Genomic DNA, 10749 nt, shown 5'->3' with positions numbered 1-10749 from the left:
ACTAACTTTTTGTACACTGGTCCTGTTGTCGGCTGTTTCCATCCTGAAGTTAAATATTCTCTCGTTAGGTAGTGCTCGCTCTGACATTAGAAACGAAATGTCTTGAAAAGTTGAAGATGGATTTCAATGCTGGTGTGTTTACAGAGAAATCTTCAATTCTCATTGACGGTGGTGATCGATTTGGTGTTTCTGCGATTCACTGGGATCTTCAGGAAGAGCTTCTTTGGGTTGGAAATCAAGGAGGGCATGTCACAAGCTACTATGGCTCCTCTCTGCACAAATACACATCATTCCAAGTTCACGCGTCACAAGAAATCAGACATATGGTTTCGTTGGATGCAGGTTTACTGGTAGTAACTCCAAATACTCTGAGATGCCAGCAAAGAAGAGGTGTTCCACTCTTCAGTTACAGGTTTGAATGTATTGCCTTTGTGATGTTTATAGTACTCACAGGGAATGGTCACACAAAATGGGATGAGTTGAACACCATGAAAACAAACAAATAATTTCATTTGCTTTCCACAGTTCAAATAATTTTGAAGATCTACAGTGTGTGCTACAGCTGGGACAAACCAAAGTTCTTCTTGGTGGTCACCAACCACTTTTAGTGGAATTTGACTTAATCACAGCAAAGGAAACAACAAAGGTTAAGAAGATCTCATACTTTTTCCCCATATCTTATCCTTAATTTTTGTTAATTAATGGCAAAAGTTTGATGTAGGAGAAAAAGGCTGTGCAATTCTACGACATCATCCACGGTTTATTTGCTCAGGTATAATATGTTATTTATTTCCAAAATTTTTGCTATAAAAGGATGAATTTAGGTGATGCCAGTGGCTCTGTATCACTAAGGGATCCTCGGACTTTACGAGAAGAACATAGATTCGTAGCACATACGGAAAGCCTATCAGATTTTGATGTTCACAATAATTTGGTCGTGACCTGTGGATTTTCTTCCAGGTACCTTTATGTTAAATCAAGTATTTTTTTGTCAGCCAATCTAAGCCAAAATTAAACGTATGAACAGGCTTGGAGGAGTCGTTCCGGATCGGTTTCTGAAAATATATGATGTGAGAATGCTACGAGCCCTTAGCCCAGTTCCTGTTGTAGGAGAACCGTTTTTGCTACGATTTTTGCCAGCCTTCTCGTCCCAGTTGGCTGTTATATCCGCCATGGGACAGCTACAAATTGTGGATGCTGCTGCCCCTGCTGCTTCAGCTCTGCAACTTTTCCAAGTGAATAATGAAGGTGCTATGTGCATGGCTCTTGAAGTTTCCTCCTCTTGCCAATGCTTAGCTGTGGGAGATGCCGGTGGATATGTACATACTTTCGCATCGAACGCGTCTGCTTTATTCAACAGCTTTTCTCGACCGACTGAATTTGCCGACCCTGTGGAATCGCTTCCGGTTTCGATAAACATGGACGACATAACAACGCCGTTCACTTCAATCCCTTTTCCTTTGAAGCACAGTGAACCGCTGTTATCAGACTGGCCCGAACAGTTTACACGCAGGAAGTTCCGCAAGGTTCCACCGATTGATCACGCCATCCTAGCCAATATGCGAATGGTTGGAACCATTGGGTATGCTCCAAGTCCAGCTGGTCACAGACCTAATCAAGTGTCGTACTCAACTGAAAAACGAACACAGCGTGGTCAAAAACATTCTGGAAGTGATTCGACGCATTCAAAAGGTATGTAAAAAAAAAGAATAATAAATAAATAAATATTTGCGATACGTTTCTATTAGCCTATAAGTATTTTTTCAGAAGACACTGAATGCTATCAAGTTTGGAAACGTTACCGTCACATCGAGATGCGATACACAAAAGGAGGGCTTGATGAAAACGAATTGGCTCGTTACAATTCCACTCCTCTCTGTGGTTTAGATAACACACTTCCATATTCGTATGCAAATTCGTTGTTGCAGGTGCATAACTGTTTAGACATATATTTCAAAACACTCTAAACGTACGTGTGCACAATTTTTCCGTAAGTGAAAACATTCGATTATTCTATTTAGGTATTATATTTCATTCCTGACTTGCGTCGCATCCTGCTGGAGCATTGCTGCAACCGGGAGTTTTGCCTTGCTTGCGAATTGTCATTCCTCTTTCACATGCTGGATGTTGGTAGGAATCAAGATCCGAATGGCCCACCCGTTACAGTGCAACCGTCCAATTTTCTTCGAGCTTTTCGTACTTTACCGGAAGCTTCCGCGATGGGCCTTTTGGTGGCAGAGAATCATCCAGAAATCAAAATTAAAAGTACTCTTCCGCGTCTTGCTCAGGTATCTTTAAAAAATTTACCTAATTTCTCTCCCTGAAGTTCTTCTTATTGAATTTCTAACTTAATGTTTCCACAGAGCTGGGCACGGTTTATCCTTCAGCAACTCAGCAGCGAAACATTGCCCCAAAACAAAATAGCTAAAGAATCAGCCGCAATAACAGTGTCTGGTTTAGTTGAATCCAATAGAGAGGGTACGGATTACTCGGTTAAACGTGAAAGAGATCCTTCACCGTCCGAAGATGGTCTCTCACCAGTTTCTCCCATCTCCAAATTGTTCGGAGTGGAGCAAGAGCAGACAAGCCGTTGCACAAAATGCGGAAGTGAAAGTTCGAAAACGTCTCTCGTCCTTCTCTCTTCGCTTACCCTTCAAGACTTAGAAGGTCGTTACATTCGAGCATCATCTTCATACCTTTATTCACATCTTACTTTTCATGAATAGGTGTCCAGAGCTTCGAAAATGTACTCGAAAAAAGTTTTGACGTGACGAACATTACACCGGCGTGGTGCGATATTTGTCAAAAATATCAAATCACCCAACAAAGGAGACGATGCCTTGCGCTACCACCAGTACTTGCTTTATCTTGCGGAAACGATACTTATAAAGGCTTTAGGTTTTGGTCAGATCAGCTTCAAGTGAGCTTATTTTATTTTATTTCAAAAGGCAGAGTAGGTCTAAGAAAGCTAATGTTTGAAATGGTTTCATCAGTATTTATTAGATCCCGAAGTAGTAGATGGTTGCGATTCGACGGAAAGCCAGTCGCAGCTTGGACAAGGAAAGCCATGTAAGTACGGGCTTGAATGCACACGACCTAACTGCAAGTTTGGACATGGAGGGCAACCTATGAAGCACAGTGCAAGTTTCACGGGAATATCTTCGAATCATTTGGTTCCTTCTGAACTGCGTTGTAAAGTTCAGCCAGAAGGAGGGCTGGTCTGCATGAAACCAAACGAAAACCCGGATGAATTCTTGTCGGTTAGTTACCAATTATGGGTAGTCGAAACATGGTACCCGATGTTCAAACATCTTTAAAAGAAATTTAATACGTTTTTATTTTAAAAAATAATTTTGTTTTCCTTTACTTTTCTTTATTTCTTTCTGAAATCTAGTATTCTTTGGTAGCTGCTGTCTGTTGGATCGACGAATCAAAACTGGAAACAAAACATCAAGGGAAGTGGCATTTGGTTTCAACCATACAAATCCCTCCTGATTATTTATCTCCTATAAGTGTAAGTGATTCATGTGTGAGATTGGCCACTTAAACAATAGTTATACTTTTAAAAAAATGGATGCAATTTTTTAGCCGAAGGAAGAGCATGAATCCAGCAATTGGTTCGTCTTTAATGATTTTGCTGTAAATCCCATTACATCAGATGAGGCTATTTCTTTTTTTCCTGATTGGAAGCTTCCTTGTTTACTGTTTTATTCGGTAAGAATTTGTGTGTTGTTTGGGTTTCATATATTTTAAATATTAATATTAAATTAACTATTGTATGAAGGACGTGGCGAATGGATTTAACTTAAAAGACCCTCCAAGCAATCCAATCACAGCAGATGTGTTCAAAGAAGACAAATCTTTGGCCCAAAAATCGGAAGGCTTACAAAGAATCTCTTTCCTCCCACTGGTAGTATCAAAGGATTATCAAACATCCAACATTATATTAATTGTATTATTGTTATATAAGGCAACCGATGAAATGCCTGGTAAAGGAGACTTAGTGGCAATGGATGCCGAATTTGTCACTCTGAACCAAGAAGAGGCGGAATTGCGCAGTGACGGAAAATCAACTACAGTGAGACCTAGTCAGATGTCGGTTGCCCGCGTGACTGTTATCAGAGGGTAATAAGCCATTGCACTATATTTGAAGACTTCTTCAACCGAATAGTTCCTGGTGACACTAGTGATCTTTGGTCATTGGTCTCTGTACCTTCATTCTTACTTCTATCTCAAGCATACTCTTCAGTCTTGTTTCTGCTTCCTTTGAGTCTTTCGTTAAATCTGGCTTTAGTCGACACGATCCGTAGTTTCCTATCCTATTCAAGATATTTATAACCCATTTTTCTGCTATCGTCTTAACAATAATTTCTGTCTTCGTCATACTTGTGATTTCCTGTTTTACGGACTTGGCTTTATGCTTCAATTTTCAAGGCTTCGCAGCAACGGTTTATCTTGGACGAGTGTTGAATATTCGAGGTGAGATTTTACTTCGTGAAACAACCAGAGAGTTTTTTATTGCAAAGAAACTTTACCATCATCCCATGGACATGTTTTCTATGGCATAGAAATTAATCGTTTTATTTTATGGGTAAAAAGTCAAGGTAACATGGAAGGTTTACCTTTCATCGATGACTACATCGCTACACAGGACCAAGTGGTTGACTACTTGACCAAGTTTTCCGGTATCCAACCAGGTGATCTGGATATCGCTTCATCGTCAAAACATTTAACTACCTTGAAGTCAACATACATGAAACTCCGCTTCTTGGTTGATAACGGCGTAACGTTTGTTGGCCACGGACTTAAAAATGATTTCAGGTAAAACTCATCTTTTTAAATATTATTTTGGTTGAACGCAATATATTTTTTGTTCTTCTCTTTTTTATCCCTCTCAATCTCTCTCTACCTGTAGGGTTATAAACCTACTAGTACCTTCCAGTCAAGTGATTGACACCGTCCATTTATTCCATTTGCCCCACCAACGCATGATATCGCTTCGTTTTTTGGCATGGCATTTTCTTGGTAAGTTCTACTATTTAAAATCGATCGTACAAGTTCCGACTGAGGTAAAGCAATGCTTTGTATTGAAATAGGTTTGAAAATCCAATCCATCACCCACGATTCTGTGGAAGATGCTCGAACAGCGCTTCGTCTTTATCGCCGCTATCAAGAATTAAAAGCTAAGGGTGACGATCTTTTTAATGAATCTCTCCAGGTAAACTTATTTTACGGTGCAAACCTATTCATTTATTGTCTAATCATAAAATGTCGGGGGCATTTTGCGCGATTATCTAAATAGGAACTGTACAGTGTGGGGCGCCGGTTACAGTGGATGGTTCCTGGCTTAGATGAAGAATAGAAAAATGCTCAACATTTTAATTCCTTTTTTCAGTCGCTATTCATTCAATTGGTAGCTCTATCACAGAGCTACCAATAGTAATATTATAACATTCTTTCAAATACTGTAATGTGTTCAATACAGTTTTTTCGCGAAGCTATTTTGATCTGGCTGGCATTTATATTTGATCTTTAGCTTTGGTAGAGCGTCGGCCATTGGTGCAAAGGTTTGATTTGATTTTTGTTTATGGGGTTCTGAGGGGTGTCCCTCTGGCATCCAGAGTTCCTCAGTTCTTGGGCTTAATTTAATTGAATTTTACCCTGCTCTGGTAACATAAATTTTTCTCTTTTTTGCCACCAGATGCCAGCCCCACCGCTTTTGGGTCAATGGACAATGGTTTAGACTGTCCAGCACTTGTATCGTACGCGTCAAACGTTTGACATTTGCTCCGGCAAGTGGTGAACCTTGAAGTGAGATGATATTCTAATGGATTATTCACTTAGCAATGAATTCGGCTGTAACCCTTGCCTTTGCATGTATATGGTAAGCAACCTATTCCACCTTTGTGTTTATTTCACACACTTAAAATCAATTATACTATGCCCTGATCTGTTGATTTTTGATTTCTTTAAGGGAATCAAAATAGGAATAAAGAAAAATTAGAAGAAAACAACCATTGTTGCAAGATTTATTCTACTTCTAACAATATTCTGGAAGTCTTTAGCAACTTAGGTATTGAAGCACCAAGTAAACTGAAATTTCTTCCTTTTGAGTTAGTTTTATAACTTTTTTTGAAATAATATAGTGTGACAATTACAACATAAAACAAAGAATACCATTCCACCTAAACCAGGCAACTTATTTTATCTGTACCAGAATATCACTAACCAATGGCATAGCCCATAAATTAAAAATCATGCAATCTCAGAATTAAGTTTAAATGGGAACCATTACATTCAAGAATCACATTTGATTAAGCCATTAATGTAACAATTTTTTAAAACCTCAAATGCATTGGTATATTTATGGTAAAATCTATTGCCTTGTAGATTCCATGGGGCTTTAGTGTCAAGAATTGCTTTCACCCTGTTGATACCAGGTGGGTGTGGTGATTTTGCTTGGCTTTCCCAGTATAGTAAATAAATATATGTTTTAAAAGCATTGCATGATGCATGCAATGTGATGAGTGAAAGATTGCCTAATTACAAATGACAGCATGACTGACATATTACTTTAAACCTATCACTTTTACAATCACGACATAGCCAATATTATTACTATTAGACTTAGAAGGACTTCGACGGCCAATCTCTGTTGAGATGGGCACCGTTCAAATGTGTAACAGCGAGGAATCAATTCCATTTGTATTCAATACTTGAATGTCAGCGTTTTTCTTTGGATGTTACTTTTCATATTTAAATTTACATTTATTCACTCGGGTATCGATCCAGAAACCTTTAACATTCATTGCCGATACTCAACCATTGAGCCGCGAGTTATATCAAAGTCATAGTAGTTTTCCTTGTATTGATAAGGCACGATACGATAATATTGTTTTGGGTATTTTGGTTAACTTACAATAGAATCCTGATACAGTATGAGGTTAATAGGTACGAGGTAGAGCGTCTGCTTACGATTTTGGAAATCATGTGTTCAAGTTTCAGATAATGGAAATGGAAGTAAATATATATTAAATTAAAATATTTGTTAAATTTATTGTGTACATTATCCAAGGTGATAATATATTAATATCTTGAACCAAAAAATTTTTCTAAGTGTTAAAGGGTTGTCTTTAAATTACAAGAAAAAATAGAGCATTGAAGAACGGAAATTATAGCTCAGTGGTTGAGCATCGGCATGGTACGCCGGTAGTACAGGGTTCGATTCCCAGAAGAGTGAAAATATAATATAGTTCAAGTTATATTATGTTGCTAATTTCTAAAAAATTATTATCTCAAATATCTGACAGGTATTTCAAGGGAAATCCGTCAGGGCAGCTGGGTCTGGTTTTCCAGACCACCACATGACCACTTGGAGTGGGGTACCTGGCAGGGATTACACCAGCCGTTTCAAAAATTAACGAAAACAGTGCTATTAGCGCAACAACTTAATTTAGGCTTTTTAACGTTTAAAACAAAAACTATTAGACCAATAGAAAAATAAACCTGATTTTCGTGATTTTCATTCAATTCTGAATCGAATTCATGTATTTTAAAATTTGGCCGAAAATGAAAAAGTGGGAAGGGTATAAGCCTTCCCACTTTTGTCAAAATCGGCCAAAAACGACATCTCTTGAAATTATCCAAAAATCACACGGCATAATCAAAATTAAACGCTGATTTCGATTTAGTGATTGGTTTTCTCATTACACCAGCCGTTTCAAAAATTAACGAAAACAGTGCTATTAGCGCAACAACTTAATTTAGGCTTTTTAACGTTTAAATCAAAAACTATAAGACCAATAGAAAAATAAACCTGATTTCCGTGATTTTCATTCAATTCTGAATCTAAATCATGTATTTTAAGCCAAATTTGAAATTTGGTCAAAAATGAAAAAGTGGGAAGGGTAGCCTTTCCACTTTTGTCAAAATCGGCCAAAAATGACATCTCTTGAAATTCTCCAAAAATCAGACGGTATAATCGAAATTGAACGCTGATTTCGATTTAGTCATTGGTTTTCTCTTTAGACTAGCCGTTTAAAAAACTAACGAAAACAGTTCTGTTAGCGCACCAACTTCATTTATGGTTTTTAACATGTAAATTAAAAACTATAAGACCAATAGAAAAATAAACCTGATTTCCGTGATTTTCATTCAATTCTGAATCGAAATCATGTATTTTAAGCGAAATATGAAATTTGGCCAAAAATGAAAAATTGGGAAGGGTATAGCCTTTCCACTTTTCTCAAAATCGGCCAAAAATGACATCTCTTGAAATTCTCCAAAAATCAGACGGCATAATGGAAATTGAACGCTGATTTCAATTTAGTCATTGGTTTTCTCTTTAGACTAGCCGTTTAAAAAATTAACAAAAACAGTTCTGTTAGCGCACCAACTTCATTTATAGTTTTTAACATGTAAATGAAAAACTATAAGACCAATAGAAAAATAAACCTGATTTCCGTGATTTTCATTCAATTCTGAATCTAAATCATGTATTTTAAGCCAAATTTGAAATTTGGTCAAAAATGAAAAAGTGGGAAGGGTATAGCCTTTCCACTTTTGTCAAAATCGGCCAAAAATGACATCTCTTGAAATTCTCCAAAAATCAGACGGCATAATGGAAATTGAACGCTGATTTCAATTTAGTCATTGGTTTTCTCTTTAGACTAGCCGTTTAAAAAATTAACGAAAACAGTTCTGTTACCGCACCAACTTCATTTATGGTTTTTAACATGTAAATGAAAAACTATAAGACCAATAGAAAAATAAACCTGATTTCCGTGATTTTCATTCAATTCTGAATCTAAATCATGTATTTTAAGCCAAATTTGAAATTTGGTCAAAAATGAAAAAGTGGGAAGGGTATAGCCTTTCCACTTTTGTCAAAATCGGCCAAAAATGACATCTCTTGAACTTCTCCAAAAATCAGACGGCATAATGGAAATTGAACGCTGATTTCAATTTAGTCATTGGTTTTCTCTTTAGACTAGCCGTTTAAAAAATTAACGAAAACAGTTCTGTTAGCGCACCAACTTCATTTATGGTTTTTAACATGTAAATGAAAAACTATAAGACCAATAGAAAAATAAACCTGATTTCCGTGATTTTCATTCAATTCTGAATCTAAATCATGTATTTTAAGCCAAATTTGAAATTTGGTCAAAAATGAAAAAGTGGGAAGGGTATAGCCTTTCCACTTTTGTCAAAATCGGCCAAAAATGACATCTCTTGAAATTCTCCAAAAATCAGACGGCATAATGGAAATTGAACGCTGATTTCAATTTAGTCATTGGTTTTCTCTTTAGACTAGCCGTTTAAAAAATTAACAAAAACAGTTCTGTTAGCGCACCAACTTCATTTATGGTTTTTAACATGTAAATGAAAAACTATAAGACCAATAGAAAAATAAACCTGATTTCCGTGATTTTCATTCAATTCTGAATCTAAATCATGTATTTTAAGCCAAATTTTAAATTTGGTCAAAAATGAAAAAGTGGGAAGGGTATAGCCTTTCCACTTTTGTCAAAATCGGCCAAAATGACATCTCTTGAAATTCTCCAAAAATCAGACGGCATAATGAAAATTTAACGCTGATTTCAATTTATTCATTGGTTTTCTCTATAGGCTAGCCGTTTAAAAAATTAACAAAAACAGTTATGTTAGCGCACCAACTTCATTTATGGTTTTTAACATGTAAATGAAAAACTATAAGACCAATAGAAAAATAAACCTGATTTCCGTGATTTTCATTCAATTCTGAATCTAAATCATGTATTTTAAGCCAAATTTGAAATTTGGTCAAAAATGAAAAAGTGGGAAGGGTATAGCCTTTCCACTTTTGTCAAAATCGGCCAAAAATGACATCTCTTGAAATTCTCCAAAAATCAGACGGTATAATCGAAATTGAACGCTGATTTCGATTTAGTCATTGGTTTTCTCTTTAGACTAGCCGTTTAAAAAATTAACGAAAACAGTTATGTTAGCGCACCAACTTTATTTATGGTTTTTAACATATAAATGAAAAACTATAAGACCAATAGAAAAATAAACCTGATTTCCGTGATTTTCATTCAATTCTGAATCTAAATCATGTATTTTAAGCCAAATTTGAAATTTGGTCAAAAATGAAAAAGTGGGAAGGGTATAGCCTTTCCACTTTTGTCAAAATCGGCCAAAAATGACATCTCTTGAAATTCTCCAAAAATCAGACGGCATAATGGAAATTGAACGCTGATTTCAATTTAGTCATTGGTTTTCTCTTTAGACTAGCCGTTTAAAAAATTAACAAAAACAGTTCTGTTAGCGCACCAACTTCATTTATGGTTTTTAACATGTAAATGAAAAACTATAAGACCAATAGAAAAATAAACCTGATTTCCGTGATTTTCATTTAATTCTGAATCTAAATCATGTATTTTAAGCCAAATTTGAAATTTGGTCAAAAATGAAAAAGTGGGAAGGGTATAGCCTTTCCACTTTTGTCAAAATCGGCCAAAAATGACATCTCTTGAAATTCTCCAAAAATCAGACGGTATAATCGAAATTGAACGCTGATTTCGATTTAGTCATTGGTTTTCTCTTTAGACTAGCCGTTTAAAAAATTAACGAAAACAGTTATGTTAGCGCACCAACTTCATTTATGGTTTTTAACATGTAAATGAAAAACTATAAGACCAATAGAAAAATAAACCTGATTTCCGTGATTTTCATTCAATTCTGAATCTAAATCATGTATTTTAAGCCAAA

At 36.2% G+C, this 10749-nt stretch overlaps 1 protein-coding gene across 10 annotated transcripts; it reads left to right on the top strand.

The window, feature by feature from the left end:
- The first annotated feature begins 62 nt into the window (after positions 1–62).
- LOC116928783 (PAN2-PAN3 deadenylation complex catalytic subunit PAN2) lies at positions 63–7519 on the top strand. Of its 10 annotated transcripts, none has more exons than XM_045177766.1 (23): positions 63–412; positions 526–646; positions 712–772; positions 825–960; positions 1028–1692; positions 1771–1928; positions 2022–2288; positions 2364–2667; positions 2727–2920; positions 2994–3260; positions 3395–3514; positions 3589–3714; positions 3785–3910; positions 3971–4125; positions 4435–4479; positions 4600–4821; positions 4916–5025; positions 5097–5218; positions 5303–5884; positions 5975–6073; positions 6147–6327; positions 6391–6440; positions 7311–7519. In XM_045177766.1, exons 1-19 carry the CDS (start codon positions 117–119, stop codon positions 5360–5362), a joined length of 3555 nt encoding a protein of 1184 aa, XP_045033701.1. In that variant the 5' UTR covers positions 63–116; the 3' UTR covers positions 5363–5884; positions 5975–6073; positions 6147–6327; positions 6391–6440; positions 7311–7519. The 10 variants fall into 10 exon arrangements, with proteins under 10 accessions (XP_045033701.1, XP_045033693.1, XP_045033699.1 ...); XM_045177758.1 differs by having other exon boundaries at positions 64–412; positions 1768–1928; XM_045177764.1 differs by lacking the exon at positions 6147–6327 and having other exon boundaries at positions 64–412; positions 1768–1928.
- The last annotated feature ends 3230 nt before the right edge of the window (positions 7520–10749 follow it).

This window comes from Daphnia magna, linkage group LG8 (assembly GCF_020631705.1).
Source record: "Daphnia magna isolate NIES linkage group LG8, ASM2063170v1.1, whole genome shotgun sequence".
In the NCBI taxonomy this organism is placed as follows: Eukaryota; Metazoa; Arthropoda; class Branchiopoda; order Diplostraca; family Daphniidae; genus Daphnia; species Daphnia magna.
This window is presented reverse-complemented; position numbering and strand designations above follow the sequence as displayed.

Bases quoted from the DNA above. Each gene is read 5' to 3' on its own strand.
- LOC116928783 (XM_045177762.1), top strand. From the start codon at position 117: ATGGATTTCAATGCTGGTGTGTTTACAGAGAAATCTTCAATTCTCATT. The intron at 3,911-3,970 runs GTAGTATCAAAG...TTGTTATATAAG, and splicing joins GAATCTCTTTCCTCCCACTG to GCAACCGATGAAATGCCTGG. The intron at 4,126-4,434 runs GTAATAAGCCAT...TCAATTTTCAAG, and splicing joins CGCGTGACTGTTATCAGAGG to GCTTCGCAGCAACGGTTTAT.